Source organism: Lampetra fluviatilis, chromosome 44 (assembly GCF_964198595.1).
Source record: "Lampetra fluviatilis chromosome 44, kcLamFluv1.1, whole genome shotgun sequence".
Classification (NCBI taxonomy): Eukaryota; Metazoa; Chordata; class Hyperoartia; order Petromyzontiformes; family Petromyzontidae; genus Lampetra; species Lampetra fluviatilis.
This window is the reverse complement of record NC_136318.1, coordinates 2646354-2665259: the sequence shown is the minus strand read 5'-3', so window position 1 is coordinate 2665259 and position 18906 is coordinate 2646354. Positions and strand designations below refer to the sequence as shown.

Here is an 18906-nt window from a genome sequence, read left to right as displayed (position 1 = left end):
TGAAGAACACCGTCATCGGAACGTGCAGAGAGACTTTATTGATCAAACAACGATCCGAGTGAAAACAACCGAGGGGGGGGGGGGGCAGCCCGGGACCCCCCCCACGTGCTTGGCAACTCGGGGGTGAGCTCACGTTGACGCGTCCGACCTTTGAACCCCGTATTGTCAGTATCAAAAAAAGAAACATGCCTTGGAAACACATTAATTAAATACTTTATATTTGTTTTAAATGCTTTGCTGTTATTTATATTAGAAGAACCACCTCGTCGCTTATGTACATGAACACTGTGGCAGATATCGACAACATCTCATTGGCTGCTTCGCGGTTTCGCGCACCGTCTATCGCGCCAGCAACTTGCAGTCGTTGACGCAGCAACACAAAGGCAAAGACAAAGATCCCCCGTGTAGCCTTAACAGACTGTTGGGGCAAGTGCTGTTAGCGAGCATCCGTGAAGGCCGGCACTGTGGCACACGAGGGGGTGGGTGGCCAGCACCGCGCCCGGCCGCCTTTGTCTCCCCGGTGGCGATGTTTACTACACACCGCACCAGGTACTCATTTGAGGTCGAGTCGACCTAGGGGAGGCCCAGGGCCGGTTCAGATATTTGTCACCGGCGTTGGCCGTGAGCGGGAATCGAACTCGGGTCGCTGGGTTCGTAGTGCGGCGTAGCGCTAACCGCTGCGTTACCGCTCCCCACACGCAATAACGCGCACGCACGCACACACACACAGTCACACACACACAGTCACACACACACACAGAGTCACACACACACAGAGTCACACACACACAGAGTCACACACACACAGAGTCACACACACACAGAGTCACACACACACAGAGTCACACACACACAGAGTCACACACACACAGTCACACACACACACAGACACACACACACACAGAGTCACACACACACAGAGTCACACACACACAGTCACACACACACACAGAGTCACACACACAGTCACACACACACACACAGAGTCACACACACACAGTCACACACACACACAGAGTCACACACACACAGTCACACACACACACAGAGTCACACACACACAGTCACACACACACAGTCACACACACACACAGAGTCACAGTCGCACACACAGTCACACACACACACAGTCACACACACACACAGTCACAGTCGCACACACAGTCACACACAGAGTCACACACACACAGTCACACACACACAGTCACACACACACACACAGTCACAGTCGCACACACAGTCACACACAGTCACACACACACACACAGTCACACACACACAGTCACACGCATGCACGCACGCACGCACGCGTAAAGATATAATTTACTTACAACATTGGAAACGTTTTACCATGCCAATATACAGCTATAAATGACAGAAATTGCATTATTAATAGTTGTTATATCAAAGGAAAACCTTGCCGTGTGTGGGTAACATACACATGGGAGAGCTATTCGGAAATAGTTAATAGTATTTAATAACTTATTGGATAATGTAACAATGTATGCCAACTACATATCCGATTAAGTCTGAAAGCAGGCTACGGCTATACGAAGAATATGCACGCTATGGCAGGCGCTTTATGTGCAAATATGTACACAGTATTCCCTCGTTATTCGCGATTTTGGCTGCCCGCGAATCGCGTCTGGAACTCTCTGCACGACTGCTGTTGTCGAGAGTGATGGGGTCAAGTGGTGAGACAGAATGTGATGAGTTCATTCATAAACTGCTATTTAATACTTTAACATTTATTTACTTTACGTTTATCAACACCGATTGTTATTGGTTTGTGTCGTCATGATCATTCTCGTGTACCTAATAGCTTATTTACGTATCCATTTAAGAGAAATAATTTTTTTCCCACGGCCCGATATCGTCATCCGCTCAACAACAACAACAACAACAAAAAACGCAGCTGAATTCGCGAGCGTCCGCGGAACGTAGCCACCACCCTCGCCTCGCGAACGACGAGGGAATCCTGCGGTGAAGAAGACTGCTCGTGCGTACGAGAGGGAAGGCCGCTCACGGAGACACCGCCGCCGCTCGCCGCTTGCGGGCGAACAGCGAGCGGCGTATGGGGCGGGCGGGTGGATGGGATGGGGCTGGGAGACAATCGCCAAACAGTCGCCAGTAAACTCGTGTCCCCGAGAAGACTCTGACACCACCACCACCACCCCTCTACACAAGAGCGAAGGGCAGCTCCAAAATTTAGACCCCAGCGTCTCTCTCTCTCTCTGTGTGTGTGTCCCGCGCGGGTCGGGTCACTTTGGACGTAATTGCACTTTCAGTTCACGGTCACAAAAGGAAAAGCAACAACAACAACAACAAACGAAAGACACCGCACGTCGTTCGGAGCCTCTCGAACGCCGCACGAGACGCGGGCGACGCTCAACGGTGACGTCGAGCCCGCGCCCCGCGCCGCTCTCCCCGTGACTTCTTGCAAAGGAGTCGTCGACGCGCCGACGACCGGGCCAAGCCCCCGCGGTCGTGTCCATCGGCGATTCCGGACGGGTGGAGGGGAGGGGGCCATTCCCGGCTCAAAAGTGGCGACACTTCCACGCGCGTCCTCATCCTCCTCATCTCTCTCTCTCTCTCAGCGTCGCGCAATTTCGGGGCGCGCCCCCGGCAGCGCTGCCACCCTCCCATCCCGACACGGTCCGTCACCCCCCCCCTCCCTGTCCCGAACCCACCACCGCCATCGCCTCGACGAAGAACCTCGGAGCCCGTCGCACGTCCTGACGCCGCCGCCGCCGCTCGACGCGTCCCAGCCCGGCGTGGCGTGCGCCCCCGGCGCCCTAAGTCTGGTCCAGCCAGTCGGCCTGCTTGGGCGCCTTGCAGGTGTGCACATCCAGACTCTCCTGGCACTCCTTGCAGCGCACCGAGCAGCACCAGTGGAACTTGCACTCGCACTTGGCGGTGCGCGTGACCCGCGTCGTGTCGTAGCCGCGGCCGCAGCACATCACCTCGCAGCCGTCCGTGCCGCGCGACGCCCTGTTGCACGCCCGGCCCGCCGTCCCCATCGAGCCTAGGGCGGCGCGGTGCGGTGGGGTGGGTGGGGTGGGTGGGGGGGAAACGAGAGAGAGCGGTTGAGCGGGGAGACAAAGGCGGCCGGGCGCGGTGCTGGGCCACACACCCGCTCGTGTGGCGTGCCGGCCTTCACGTGTGCTCGCGAACGGCACTTTGCTTTTTGTGTCGCTGCGCAAGGGGCACGCACACGGGAACACGCGCAGGGGGGCACGGGGACACGTGCGCATTTTTCTACGAGTCCGAATGTCACGCACGCCTCGAGGACGGAGTGACCCCGCTGGCTCAGGCGCCCGGCCCTCCTCGCAGGCATCGTCCGGGGTCCTACGGAAGAGCGAGGAGTCGGCACAGTGGCAGGGGCCCGTGGACGGAGAGAGGGGGGGCTAGGCCCTCTCCCGTCTGTCCATGTGATCGTCGTTTCCACGTTGATCACTCCGCTGTACTGCTCCTTTTCGTAGGGGGGGGGGGTGTTAGGTCGATGGGGGTAACGAACCGCTTCTTCGTGAACGGAGCGCGTGAACACGGTTTCATTTACGCGCGTGCGTTTGTTGGAGGGTTCTAAGCGACTTGCATCTCGCATCTCATCCCCAACACCCCCGGCGGCAACTGTCGCCGGTGCGGCTCGAGGTGACTGAGTCTGTACGGAGGGAGGTGATGGTGATTATTGCTGCTGCTGCTGCTGCTGCGTGTAACGTTCTGACACCCCCCGCCCGCAATGCAGTGGTGCCCCTCCCACCCAGAATGCAGTGTGCCCCTCCCTACAATGCAGTGTGCCCCCCCACCCACAATGCTGTGGTGCCCCCCCCACCCACAATGCAGTGTGCCCCCCCCACCCACAATGCAGTGTGCCCCCCCACCCACAATGCAGTGGTGCCCCCCTTCACAATGCAGTGTGTCCCCCCCCCCCTCCCACAATGCAGTGTGCCCCACCACCCACAATGCAGTGTGCCCCCCCCCACAATGCAGTGGTGCCCCTCCCACCCACAATGCAGTGTGCCCCCCCCCACAATGCAGTGTGCCCCTCCCACCCACAATGCAGTGTGCCCCCCACAATGCAGTGGTGCCCCTCACCCACAATGCAGTGTGCCCCCCCCCCCCCCCCCACAATGCAGTGTGCCCCCTCACCCACAATGCAATGTGCCCCACTCACACCCCAACCCCCCCCCCCCCCTGCCACAGGGCCCCCTATTCTCCCGCCACTGCCCAGCAGCAGGTCCCTGCCTCCCAGCTCACCCTTCTCTCCCCGCTGCAAAACAAAACCACACAACCAGGTGAGCGCCAAACGCCAGAGGAGCCACCGCAGTGAAATAATCTGGGAAATGCTGCGCGTGCGTGTGTGCGGGTACATATGTATGTCGAACTTCTTTCGCGCCGTACGTAGCGAATCGTGCTGATCGAAGATGCGGGGGGGGGGGGAGGACAACAATCTAAACACAAAAATCTGTTCTAAAGAAATTCGTTTTCAATCGAAGTGCTTAGCTCAAGTGGCTTCCTAATACCGGAAGGAAGAGCGTTCCAGACGGACGCAGAAGCGCATCTGAACGCGCCGCACGATGCGGTGACCCCCGCCTTTGTTCGATGGCCGGCTAAAAGACGTCGCTGCGAGGATGACCACTGGAGTTCGCGTGATGATGGTTCATTGCTCCTTGACGAGATCAGCGAGGCATTGTGGTTCGTTTGTGGCGAGCGCTCTGTGTGTGTGACGAGCGCGTTCGGCAACCGTAAGCCGATGCAGCTCGGCGAGCACCGGACGGACCCCACGGTGCACGCTGCGGCTTGCCGATGTTTCTGGCAGACGTCCCGACGAGCGGTGAGTCGCAATAATCGAGCCGTGATGGGGGGGGGGGGGGGGGGGAGCTGCCACTGTGGTCGTAACGGCGTGCGCGCCGGACTTGCCACCATCCGTGCGTCGCCGGTTCGAGTCCTCCTCCACGTCTGCCCAGCAGCGTGAGTGGGGCACCAGGCGGTGAGTCTGTCCATCGGCAGGTCGCGGGCGGCGGGGTAGAATGTGGGATAAGCCCACTCCCTTGCAACACGTCTGTCCGTTGCCAAACACAGTTCGCTGTAATCGAGGCCCTTACTGCCAGCAGTGACGTGAGCGTGCAATTGCAGGGCTGCGCCGTTGTCACTTTTTTTTTACTTTCCACTTACACTGACACGTACCCATCTGCACGCCTTGGCAGAAGGCGAAACGTTTTCAGAGCAGAGTTCTGGACGTACATTTTTATCGCGTGATGACAGCGGCATTAAGGGCGCCGCAGGCGCGAACTGGGCAGGGTGGCGGCACCCACCGAGAGCTGAACGCCCGGGCTCGCCGTTCGAGTTGCAGTTTCCGTTTCGGGATGTCGACTTAGGAGCTCATCGTCCCTGAGGGGCTCGCGAAGGGAGAACCGGCGTGCGGAAAGCCAGCAAGCGGCAGTCGCGCAAAGAGACGCCGGTCCCAGGCAGAGGAACCGTGGAGTTCGTCCGTGGGGGAACGCGGAGGCGGCCCTCTGACATCAGCCGCGCGATCAAGCGCCGACAGACGAAGCTTTTAAGGCTGACGTGAGGACACCTGCAACTTAATCTGGGATAAAATGTACCTCGCAAAAAAAGCTCGGCCGGCTCCGACGCAGGTCAAATCCCCTCGTAATTACGATCGCGAGAGAAAAGAAGAGAGGGAAAAAAAAAATCTAATGAGTCTGTTATTCTCAAAACCATCCCAGGTGTCTTTGCTGGCAAAGGTAAAGGCCGCAGGGGCTGCAGCAATTGCCAGCTCACAAACCGCACGCAGCTGGCAATATTTGGCCCACTCTTCGCATTCTTTACCCCGCCGTGCACGCGACCTGCCGATCGACTTGACCCTCTCCCCCGCTCCGAGTCGTCTGCAAGCTGCAGGGTGGCGCTGGGCCCCCCCCCCACCCCTGGGCCCCCCCCCCCCCCCCATTCACCGCCGAATCGCAAAGCGGCTCGGCGTTTGTTTCATTCGGAGAGAGGCGTCGCAGCGCCCCGTCGTTTTTGTTCAAGACGTTGTTGCTCGACCGCCACGCTCTGCGGTCGCTGGGACGTCGGTTGTTTTATTTTAGTTGCCGATGACGTGCGTGCGTGCACGTCATCGGAATGGGAAAGAGTTTAAACTGCGTCGGCTGAGCCTGTTCATCACACCGCTGGGCGGACCGAGGCGGGAGATGGGGATGTAAGAAATTTGCGCCGTCGTTTCAAGTGCCGCGCCATCGCGAGGTCGATACGGCGATCCCTGGCTTGCGAGTCCAGCGCGCTAATCCGCTGGGTCGCGTCGCCAAGGAGCTGTGCAGTACGCGTACTGCCCCTACAGTAAATATAATCTGGCGTAAAGTGCACAATTCCTTAACAAATAGAAATTATCCTATTCGCTGCTGGGGCTCAGATAATGTCCATGTGAATTCCGAACATGATACACCACAGCAAAGACAAAGATCCCCCGTATAGCCTTAACTGTTGGGGCAAGTGCTGTTAGCTAGCACCTATGAAGGCCGGCACGGCACACGAGGGAATGGGTGGCCAACACCACGCCCGGCCGCCTTTGTCTCCCCCAGCGGCAATGTTTACACATCGCGCCAGGTACTCACTTGAGGCTGAGTCGACCTAGGAGGAGGCCCAGGACCGGTTCAGATAATCGTCACCGGTGTTGGCGGCCGTGAGCGAGATTCGAACTCGGGACACCAGATTCGTAGCGCAGTGCGCTAACCGCGATACCACCGCTCCCCACCCAATACAGACGCACACACACGCACCCGTAGCGCAGCGGTCAGCGTCACCGCGCTACGAAACCGCCGACCCGAGTTCAATTCCCGCTCACGACCCATGCCAGTGCCGAACCTCCGAACCGGCGCTGGGCCTCGCCACGAGAGAAACACGGGCGGCCGAGCGCGGTGCTAACCGCCCGCCGCCCAGTGCGCCGTGCCGCCTTGCCAAGGCGCTGCTCGCGAACAGCGTCTGTCCGCGTCGTGACCCGAGCAGCGGATGGACAACGAAGAGAACAAGTGGAGCCATTTGTTTTGGAATTCGGTAAACAAACGAAAAAACTCCAACTCAGTATTTCAAGAGCCGCAATGCGACCGTGGTGGTGAACACGAGGACGCTGGCGGTCCTCGGTAAATGACGTCACAAAGCGGTCCCCTTTGAAGAGCAGCCGCACGCGGTTCCGGAACCGCCGATTGCCGAGGCCTGACCCAGCCAGCTTGGCGAAGTGGCATCTGTGTTTGTGCCAAGATCTGCCGCTGGCAACTTCATTGCAGGCAACGCTGCGCAGTTTTAATAAGTATAGACCGAGGCTGACTTGAGAAACATGTCCCGCTTTGGTCTACAGTGGGAAGGGTGGCAACCCGACTGTTGACTCACTCACCCAACTTCACTCACCCAAACCCACCCATCAGGCTCGACACTTCGCCAGGTTTGACTCGAGAAACGTCCTGGGAGTTTGCATCTGTGTCCGGGCGATGCCGCCCCGAGAGAGACGCCGTCAAATTCTCAGGCCCCTCCCTCCCCCCCCCGTGCCCGAGCACTGGACTCACACAATGCCCACCCCGCGAGCTATGGTGTCAAAAGAGTTGAGGATTATATTAGCTTACAGAAAACGCTAAGCTCATTGGGGCGCACTGAAGCATGCTAACTCATTGCATACACTTGGCAGCACCGCCTTATTAATGCAACAAAAGGGGCGGCTATAAGCCCAACGATTGACGCGACATCGCTGGCACGCTCATTTCTGGAGGTGAGGAGTTTAGGGTGTCTGCTGTTGTTGTTGTTGTTCGTCGTTGTCAGGTGTCGTTGCGGGGTGGAGTGTCTGTTGTTGTTGTTGCTGTTGTTGGTTTGATGTTGCGGCGGCAAAGAGAAGCAGGAGCAGCGGGAGGAGCGGAGCCTCATTGGTTGCGATGGAGGTTTACGGGAAGATCCGGGCTCCGTCACCACCATTCCACTGCGATGGGCTTTGTGGCGTGCGGGTAGCGGTAAGGGGCGGGCGGGCGGGCAGGCGGGCGAGTTGAACGCCGCCAGGTAAATGTGAGCGGGGGGGGGGGGTGCGAGAGCGCGTGGGGCACGCTGGCAGGACGGTCGCTGAAACGAGGAAGAGGAGGCGGCGAAACTGCGAATAACCCAACCAACAAAATATATCGATCGCCAATTACATGACGACAGTAGCCCCCCTCTGGTGCTCGCACCTGATTGGCTCACAAGTGATGACGTCACGTTCATCCCCCGTCTATTTAAGGCACAAAATGGAAGGGGGATTCCTCCACAACTCTGGCTGTCGCCTGATGATGCCGGTTGTTGTAATCACCGGCGAAACGTCACGGCACTCGGATTGTAACAAGGTTGTGAGTTTACTCTCCAACACACCGGTTAGTGCTGTACTAGTGACGAATGGGCACACTTTGTTAACGTGACAAACATTACTAATTGGCTGTGTCGGGCGGTGGGGGGTTTTACGACGCATTTATGTTCATAATAACGACCCCTACTTTATAAAGCGCCTTTCATATTGAACTATCTGAAAGCGCTGTTCGCAAAATTTCAAACCACACCCACAAATATCGATAATTTGGGCTGTGTCGGGTGGTGCCGGGTTTAACGACACATTTCATACTTACGCGATCAAACCCAAAATAATGTGGGTCGCGAAAGCCCTGCTGCTGCTACTACTACTGCTGCTGCTAAGTGTTAAAACTGAGGATGGAGTTGGTGGCGGTGAGAAGGTAAGAAGCAAGTGGGGTGTGGGAGGCTGAGACCTGGGCAGGCTTTCGTTGAAGCGAGTGAGAAGCAGGGGGGGGCGAAGGGGAGGGGAGGGGGGGGCGCTGAGAGTTGGCCGTCAGGGTGAGTAGGTTGAAGGGGCGGGGTTCTTTAGCAAATAGTTTGAGGAGAACGACGCTACTCGTGCATTCCCATAACCTGTCTGGGCAGGTCAGATGGATTTTGTCCGCATGAGTTCGCAGGGCACATAACCAGAATTCCTGATCGCCGCGCGCACGTGATCATCGCCGTGATCGCCCGAGTCCCGTGGCAGGAACGCGCTTTCTGGGAAAATCGCCGGTGCCCACACGTGAAGTAATTTTTGTGTTCTTGACTTAAGTAGGTAAGTAAAATATATTTAAAATCGAGCGATTTATTTTTTCTCTTCTCTCAAAATTACAATAAAGCCGCTTAAAGTAAAATAAAAAATAATTCGTCGCTTCATTTAACAGGCGAGTGTTGAGTTCACCGGTTGGGCGAGGGCCTTGCTGTGATGGGACATTTTTTTGCCGGTATCAAAGAATACAAAAATAAAATGTGGTGTCTTACCCCTTTCTGGAAATAAAACAGGCGGTGTGTTTAAGATGTTCGAACACCAAACAGAAACCCTTTCTGCAAGGAATCAAGTTACCGCATTAACCACGCGCGGTACTTGCGGTGAACACGCAAACAGAAACACGCTCTGACGATGTGCGGCATTGTAACTGAAACCGATTGGCCCACACCAGCGGTTCTTCCTCGGGGACGTTGTTTTCGCACGCGTAAAGGAGACGTGTTACTACCTCTTAAGTGAAACTCACGTCTTATCTTTCGATTTAAAGCTTTCGTGACTGCAGGGATTCATCTTCTTGGTTCTTTCGGTAAAGTCACGTGGAATGGAAAAGGAAAAAATAATAATAATAAAAACATAATCAAGTAATTCTCACAATTAATTCTCACAATTACTTTATTATGTTTTTTTTTTGTTTGTTTTTTTTTATTTCCATTCTACGTGACTTTACCGAAAGAACCAAGGAGATCACGTCTTATCCTCCGGCGCGTTTGGCCGAGGAGGCCCGACGCTTCCTGCCGCACGCCAACACGTCGGCCCAACGCGGCGACGTTTGCCGAGTGGCCGTGCGTGCGGTCGACGCGCACCTCTGCTGCGGTCACGGCCGGTGGGGGTGTTTACGCTTTTAAAGATGATCATGGACGCAGCTGTGTGCCCTGCGTCCCTCACCATGTGGTGAAGCCAGCCCGCCTGCTGTCGCTTACAAAACGGGATAAATGAACTCACGTGCCAGACCCACTTCTGCCTCTCTGGCCTCGTTTTTCACGTGCCATGGCGACGGGCTATCGCCCGAAACGTCGTGGATGAGATTTTTTTTTTTGATCGAGTTCCCGCGCTGCTCCACAAATCCGGCAACCCGAGTTCCGATTGCCGCTCACGACCAATTAACAGTGGGGAATATTTGAAACGGGCTCTTGGCCGTGCCGGCCTTCATAGGTGCTACTCGCTAACGCCACTTGCCCCGACAGGCTATACGGGGGATCTTTATCTTTGTCTCTATAGCTACTGGAATAAAATGCCCTCCCTTAGAACAGCGCAACGCTGACAAGAAACAACAGGCTGCAGGGTGGCCGCAGTGGTGACGCTCGCGCCTCGTAGTAAGAAGGGGGGGGCTTGGGTTCGATTGCTGACTCGGACAGACGCTCTGCGCGCGGAGAGTTTTGTGTGCTCTTCCCCCTGTTCTGTTTTCCATGGACTTTCTCGAGGTGTTCCGGTTTCCACCCGTACCAAACAAAAACCCCGATACAATGCAACTGCTGTTACCCACAGTATCTCAAATCTTAGACGGGCCACTCGGAATACTGAATGCCATCGACAGCAAGATGTGCCTTTTTGACACAAACAGCAACCCGCACATCATTTGGACGCGACTGTCTGTCCGTCTGCCACGCCTCCAGCCAGCCAGCCAGGACGCCGCCCAGCCGGCAAAACTTTTTCCTTATAAACTACGAGAGCGTCAGCGTGCCACGCCGCACCGCCGCACGGCGTTTTGCTCACTCTCGAAGAGGCAGACCGACTGAGAGGCGCCAAGAGGAGCCGCAGCTATACGCAAATTTGCCTCAGCTGTGCGGCCCTCTGCACATTAAAGGCATTTACCGGACCACTCAACGAGCAGTTCGCGTTAATCAAAGTGTGCTCCCTCGCCCCCTCTACCGCCGTGTCCCCCACGGACAAAGCTGGCAAGGTAGCCACGCGCAGCGAGCCGGCGCCAACAACAACTGCCCAAGCTCTGCGTTCCAGGGTGGGTGGCAGAGGTCGCAACCGGGTACCCAATACCCGTACCCTACCCAATACCCGGCTACCCGTACCCAGCCGGGTACGGGTACCCGTTTGCGACCCTGGTGCGGCCGGGTACGGGTACGGGTAGGCCGTGAGTCACTGGTGAGTAACCGTTTGTCACTCATTTCGGGTAGAGTACGGGTAGGGAACGGGAACCCGTACCTGGCCGGGTACGGGTACCCATTTGCGACCCTGGTGCGGCCGGGTACGGGTAAGGAATCAAAACCCGTTTGCAAACTCTGGTGGGTGGGTGGGGGGGGGGTCCCTCACCAGCCTCGCGGTCGAGCAGGCAGTAGTCGGGGGACGTGTCAGAGTAGACGAGGTCGCTCTTGGTGGGCTTCTTGAAGTTGCGGTTGGCCACGAGGAAGCCCGTGCCGTCCTGGTTGAGCGCCACCTGGATGGCGGCGTTGTACCTCCGCCGCAGGAAGTCTCCCGTCCGCCTGAAGTCGGACATGGCGAGCCAGCAGGTGCGCAGCGTGCAGGAGCCGCTCACCCCGTGGCACTTGCACTCGGGCTTGAGGAAGCGCTTCACCGCCTTGCGCCACCGCCGGGCACGGAGAGAGAGCGCGGGCACACGCGCACAGACACACGCACGCGCGCACGTGCACAGATACATACACGTGCACACGCGCACAGACACACGCACGCACACAGATACATACACGTGCGCACGCACATGCACACGCGCGCACACACAGACACATACACGCGCGCCGGTCAAAGACAAAGATCCCCTCCGTGTAGTCCTTGACAGGTCGTTGGCACAAGCGCTGTTATCGAGTAGCGCACGGTACACAAAGGGGTGGGTCGCCAGCACCACGCCCGGCCGCCTTTGTCTCCCCAGTGGTGATGTTTACACATCGCACCAGGTACTCATTTGAGGCCGAGTCGACCTAGGAGAGGCCCGAGACCGCTCGAGATAATCGTCACTGGTGTCAGTGACGGTGAGCGGCTATGGAACTCGGGTCTCGTAGCGCAGTCCGCTAACCGCTACGCTACCGCTTCCCACAACAGAGACAAAGATCCCCCGTGTAGCCTTAACAGACTGTTGGGGCAAGTGCTGTTAGCGAGCAACGATTATGGCCGCGTACACGCGACCAACGCGTGACCACTGATTCCGTAAGAATTCACTGCACAACTTTGCTTGGCGACTGTGCATTCGGCAGTGGTGCACAAGGACAAAGCATCGCAAAACGCGCGCGCCCCTTCAATGACACTGCTTTGAAATATAAATATACAATCGGGACGTTTCGGGCACTTCGAGGTGCATAACAATCCAGCAATTAATGTGTCGCCTCCATCGTGTCCGGTCTCCAGTTGTGTGCGATGAGGAGGGGTCATAGCCTGAAACGTCGACTATTGTATGTTGTGTGGTTTACGCCATTTTCACCTGAGGACGAGCACTTGTGTTGCGTTCGAAACGTCGTGATTTATTTTAATTTTATGTTGATTTCATTTCTACATACGTGACTTTACCGAAAGAACCAATGAGTATTATTATTTGGTTCTTTCGGTTAAGTCACGTCTAAAGATAAAATAATAAATTAAATTAAATAATAGAATACGACGTTTCGATTGCAACACAAGCAATCATCATCAGGTATAATGAAATAGCGACATAATATCTAACCAGAAAACTATAGACAGACATATTAGCAGACAGATATCACAAGATACATACATAGCGAGAGCAACACAGGTGACAGATTTTCAGGCTTGCTTGCTGTGCCATCGTACTCGCAGCACCACGTTTTCTTTTGGACCACTCATTGATATGCTAATTTTTTCTAACCCCCCTCCCTCTCTCTGCCTCCGCCCCCCCTCTGTCTATTTAAGGCCACCCCACAGAGACGATCACCCCTCTCTGTCACCTGTGTTGCTCTCGCTATGTATGTATCTTGTGATATCTGTCTGCTAATATGTCTGTCTATAGTTTTCTGGTTAGATATTATGTCGCTATTTCATTATACCTGATGATGATTGCTTGTGTTGCAATCGAAACGTCGTATTCTATTATTTAATTTAATTTATTATTTTATCTTTAGACGTGACTTAACCGAAAGAACCAAATAATAATTCCTGCAGTCACGAAAGTTCTAAAATTAAGATTGAACCAATGAGTATACTATGTTGTTTTAAGGCCAAAAGTGTTGTTAATGACGAACGTGGTTGAGTTTGTTTTCATGATTAATTTGTGCTTTGTGCACCGCTGGCAACGCAGCAGCAGCATCATCGCCACATAATTGGCGTAATTATTGAGCCTCACACCACGTGGTTCACTTGTCAATGTTAAATCTCCTTGGCGCTCGATCACCTGTGAACGTCACTTGCCGATCACTGGCGAGTGGCATCCCAAGATGAGCTCCTGGAGAGAGTGAGCGCTACGAGCGCTAAGCGAATCGGCGTTCAACGGGGCAGGGGGTCAAGCTCAGCCACTGTCTCACACTTTAGAGCATTACTATTTCTCCGTTGAAGACTTTTTTTTTGTTGTCGGAAGCACTGCGCTGGAAGCACTCGCGTGCATCTCCACAAACCTGGCTGTCGCCTGATGAAGCCGGTTGTAATTAGTGGCGAGACGTTGTAACTCAGATTGTAAATGTCGTGGCTTGGCTCTCCAACACACCGGTTAGTGCTGTACTAGTATACTACACTATACACTACACTATACACTACACTACTATACACTACACTATACACTACACTACTATACACTACACTATACACTACACTACTATACACTACACTATACACTACACTACTATACACTACACTATACACTACACTACTATACACTGCACTATACACTACACTACTATACACTACTATACACTACACACTAGTGCTGTACTAGTGACGAATTGCCACGTTCTGTTTACGTGACAAACCTTACTAGTTGGCTGTGTCGGGTGGTGGTGGGTTTACTGACACATTTATATATTTACGCCATCTAAACAAAAAAAACCTCTATTATAATATTGGTCGCGAAAGCCTCCTACGTGTTAAAGCATTGGGCAGGTATTTTTTTTACTTGGGTTATTAAAGGATAACTGGTGAAACCGGTAACCGTTGTCAGAAGTGGTTACCGGTTTCCCAGAGTCAGGAACCTGGTGAGCATCCGCCCCCCCCCCCCCAGCGGAATTTTGTGGTGCCGCGGTGGCTATGAGATGTTGACTACCTCGCCTGGTGTACAGGAGGTCGTGGGTTCGACCCCGACCCTGACAATGCCTGCTGCTGTATATTTGGAGTCTGCGTGTGTCTCTCTCGATCATCATCATCACGGTAGCTAGGAGATGTTGACTACCTCGCCTGGTGTACAGGAGGTCGTGGGTTCGACCCCGACCCTGACAATGCCTGCTGCTGAAAATGTGGAGTCCGTCTCTTTCCCCATGGTCGCGTGGATGGTTTCTCCAGGTCCTCCGGTTTCATCCTCCACATTTATAATCGGCGTGCGTTGAGAGTGTTTGGCTTCTATAAATGTCCGCACGACGATAAGCCACTTCTTAGGGCTCTCGTTTGTGTTGACCGGGTCGCTTCTGAAAAATATCTGCACAGCTAAGTGGAGCCTTACCAGCTACAATAAAATACGAGTTGATGGTTACGTTTTAACGAGGGCACCGATTCCGCTGGCGGCCAGAGTCACCGAATGGTCACTTTAAAACCTCGTCTCTCAAGGGGGGGGGGGCTCTGAGAAGTTCCTTGGCCTACTCTTCCACGCTGACCTAGACGTCCTGAAACGACGTGGCAGCACCCCACGCATGGAATTGACCGCTGAACGTAGCTGCGGGCCGCTCATCGTCTATTGCCACGTCGTGTGAGCCCCACCTACACCGCTGGATGGACACAGATCCCTTGCTGGGGGGGACCGTGAGGGTAGCAGCTCCACCACCACCCCCCCTGCCCCCCTCCCCCCCCCCCCCCCACACCTTTTCAGTTTTCAATTCGCGCGGTGAACGCGTTACCGGCAGAGATAATTCAACGACGCCGTTTTTATTTTTTTCCCGCGGGGGGAGCGGCGGCGGGGGGGGGGCAGGTGTCTGGATGGGGTTGCGCTCGGACCGGCGCCAGGCTAGCGGAGGGCGATCGCGCTCCGAACGCGCGCTGCCCCGCTCGCCGCGAGACGGATTGTTTAATAAGAAGCCCCGTGAGATGGATCGTTTAATAGACAGGAAGTTGTGCCCAGAATGAATTGGACCTTGGCCACAGCAGAATGGGGGGAGGGGCCTCGAAATTAGCTCCAAGCCCCTCGGCGTCTGGGAGCGTCCCGGTTGCCATTCACATGCAAACTCGCGCCGACGCTGATCCTAGCTGGGAACTGCCACCAACATCACACAATTACGGTGCCAACAAAACCCTTTCGCGTGAGGAGGAGGAGGAGGGGAGGCGTGGGCTGGTTAATCAGGGGTTGCCTTTGTCATAATCACACTTCAGAGCTTGCCTGGCGGACGTAACGATGTTTTTTTTTCCTCACAGGCAAACAAACACAGAGCACAACTCGGTAAAGTCTTTCTTTCTGTCCTCGAACCGTCATCATCATCCTCCACCGCCGCCACCGCCGCCGCCGACCCCTTTTCTGACGCAGTGAATCGTGAAAGATGAGGAGAAATAGCGAACTGTTACAAGGGTCTGGAAGAAAGGAGGACTCGAGATCATTTGATCAAAAAGCTGCTTACACGGCTCGGCATTAATGCGGCGGATTAGAGTCCTAATCCCAACACTTCATCACCTCAGCGGGGAGTGAATGGGTGAGGTGGGGGGGGGCAGCGACTGGCATGGCGGGCGGGCTGGGTGGGTGAGGTGGAGATTGGTGGGTGGAGAAATATTCCAGGAGGAAGAAAGCAAACGAGCACAGAGGAGAGAGAGAGATGGGGGGGGGGGGGAGCGACAGAAGGAATCCGAACTGGCAGACTTACAGACCAAAGGGAAGGGGGGATTGGGACAAAGGCATCAAGAGACCTGGGATGAGAGGGAGGCAATTAAAAAGGGTAGGATTAAACTACGAGGGAATAATCAGCAACAAGGCATACGGGCGCATGTGACCACAAGTGCGTGTCCCTGATGGCCCTTGCTTTCGGGAATGCGGCAGACTTTGTTGAGTTTGCCGTTGGGAGGGAAGCGGTCGGTTTGATTTCTTTAAATTTGTGGTAAAGCACAAGACGGTAGAGCACAAGACGCGACTTCGCCGTTACGTCTCGGCCTCCGCTGTCCGGACACAAGCGAAGGGCACATGAGTGTCAAGACGTGGTTGGGGGGGGGGGAGGTGGAGGAGAAGGGGGTGATAACAGCGCCGCACGCTTTGTCGACAGGACACGGGGGGGAAGGGGGGGGAGTGTTAGCGGGCACCCGTCTGTACCGCGCACCCGCGAGCGTTTCCCGCGGATTCACCGCCGAGGTGGAGAGAGCAGGCGGCGGCGCAGCGGCCGTGCCGAGGCCACCGAGGAACAGCGAAGAGGGACCCTGTCCGTGTGTTTGTGAATTAAAAATACAAACTCTCTCTCTCGCTCTCTCGCTCTCGCCTTGCTGGTGAGCCGCTTCTATTCACGACTAAACAAAAACGCAGTCTTGCCTCAATTAGCCGTCGCCTGATGAGGCTGGTTGTAATTAGCGGCGAAACGTCAAGGTACTCCGAATGTAAATGTTGTTGTGGGTTTATTCTCCAACACACAGCCGGTGCGAGTAACGAATTGGCACGCTTTGTTTAAGTGACAAACCTGTCTAATTGGCGGTGTCGGGTGGAGGCTGGTTTAACGACACATTTATGTTTGTAATAATAATGACGTCTCTTTTATTAAGCGCCTTTCATGTTGAAGTTTTTCAAAGCGGTGTACGAAAAATGTTAAACTCCACCCACAAATCTAGATAAAATCTAAGCGAAACAGAAAGGTGATAATCACAATACCAACGACCACCCTCGAAATTCCAATAAACGGAAGAACTATGACAAAAGCGAATAATACTAATAATTTCAGAGTTAATCAGGCAAGAGAAGAGTTAGTTTTTTAATTTTATATACACGATCTTAACCCCCCACGACCTCCCAAAAAACCCACCCCTCCATTGTGGAATAGCTGCAACCCCGTTCACGTGGGCGCGAATGACGATCGCCGGAGGAATACATCACGGACGGTGGTGGGTTAACGGGCGCTGAGGTCAACCGCCAATCGTTTTATCTAACGGCACCGTAAAGAAAACGTAACGGGGTCAAATAAAAAAAAATGGGCGCAGCCCTGCAACCGCTCGCTGGCGCCACGACCGGCAGTATCGGCCTGCCCCCTGTCCAAACGGGAGCTCCGGAGGGAGAGAGCGAGGGAGCGAGAGAGCCCCTCCCCTAACGGAGAGAGTTTATTTTGGGCCCCCTCGCCGAGACGTCTCGGAAGACGCGGAGAAGTGCCCCGCGGCTTTACCCCTCCGCACACGTGACCCCCCCCCCCACCCACCCCGCCAAGTCGACCGTCTGCGGTTGAAGCCATTTGACGCTGCTGCACTTGGACAAGTCCAGCATCCCTACGTCCAGCGTCCCTACATTCAGACGCTGTCTTTCCGACAGACCTGTTCTTCACCTGAGGACGGCTGCTTGCGTTGTGGCCGAAACGTCGTGAGAATTATTTTATTATGTTCTATTTTTATTATTTTATTATTTCCCTTCTACGTGACTTTACCGAAAGACCCAAGAAGACTATAATAGTTATAATACTTATTATTAATATTTACCACTGTACTGGGCATCTCATTGATTTTCGACGACATTTTTCACCCAACGGTAAGTGTGATTCATAGAATTTGAGATGAATGAACATCGCAGAATAAAACAAATGTTGTGGCTATACCAGTGCAGTGGCTGACTCAGAGACACTAAGAGCAGGAGGTACTCTGTATATTAACAGCCTTCACAGTTCATACTTTAGTAACTACAGCAGCTCCCAGTCAGGACAGCTGGCAGACTGCCTGACTGACGACGCCGAGACAGAGGCGGCAACGAAGACTCGAGATCACGACGGGATTCCACTCCACACGACAGCCCTGAGCTCCCCCTCGGGGTCCACTTTTATCCTCCCAGCGTGGCCTCGCTCCGCCCCGACCACGCCCCCTTTCTAGAACCTACCAGCGGGTTGCCGGGCTTCCCCCACGTGCCCCTTCTGTGACCTTTACCCGACATCCCTCTCTCTGGTCTACCACGTGACCTGCTGTCAGTCAGGGTTGCTGTAACTGCAGATCCCCTTCCCTGCCAGCAACAAGCGCTGTGCTGCTAAGCGACCGATTCTATGTCACTACACCAGTATCAATAATAATAATAAACAACAACAATATTTGGCGCAATAATGTTCCCAAAATTTGATTCGTGAGGGAAATGTTACAGTTGCGACGTTTCTGGACAAGGCCCATTGCTCAGAGCAGATGTTCCAATTGCGACCCAGACGTCTGTTATATTTATTTAAACAAATGACATCGGGTGATTTTAATTAACTTCAACAAATATTCAAACTCACTTCGACTAACATTAATGCACGCACGAATTCTCATTTGAAATTAATTTAGGACTTATTTTTTTAAAGATTACAGCTGTGAATCTTTGAACGTTTCACCAATTCTGATTCACTGTCTCAATTTCATTCGCAGGGCTCCTGGTCAAGTCATGCGAAAAACGGATCTGAGGTGAACCCACAGGAAGAATAATAAGAAGAAGAAATAAATATTATTAATGATAATATAATATATAAAATATTAACGTAAAGAATACACGATTTACAATGTTATAGTGTCAGTGATAAAATAGATTAAATAACCCTGTGTCCTGACTTTTTGGACCAGCC

The 18906-nt window shown here is 54.2% G+C and overlaps 1 protein-coding gene across 1 annotated transcript in view; it reads right to left on the bottom strand.

Annotated features, from left to right (window-relative positions):
- The window catches only part of LOC144947248 (protein Wnt-2b-like), a 63224-nt gene continuing 44318 nt past the window's right edge, over positions 1-18906 (bottom strand). Inside the window, exons 4-5 of the mRNA XM_078876471.1 lie at positions 11369-11633; positions 1-3025 (exon numbers count right to left, since the gene is read on the bottom strand). Coding sequence (XP_078732597.1) covers positions 2796-3025; positions 11369-11633 — 495 coding nt within the window. The 3' untranslated portion in view covers positions 1-2795. The remainder of the gene's footprint in view (positions 3026-11368; positions 11634-18906) is intronic.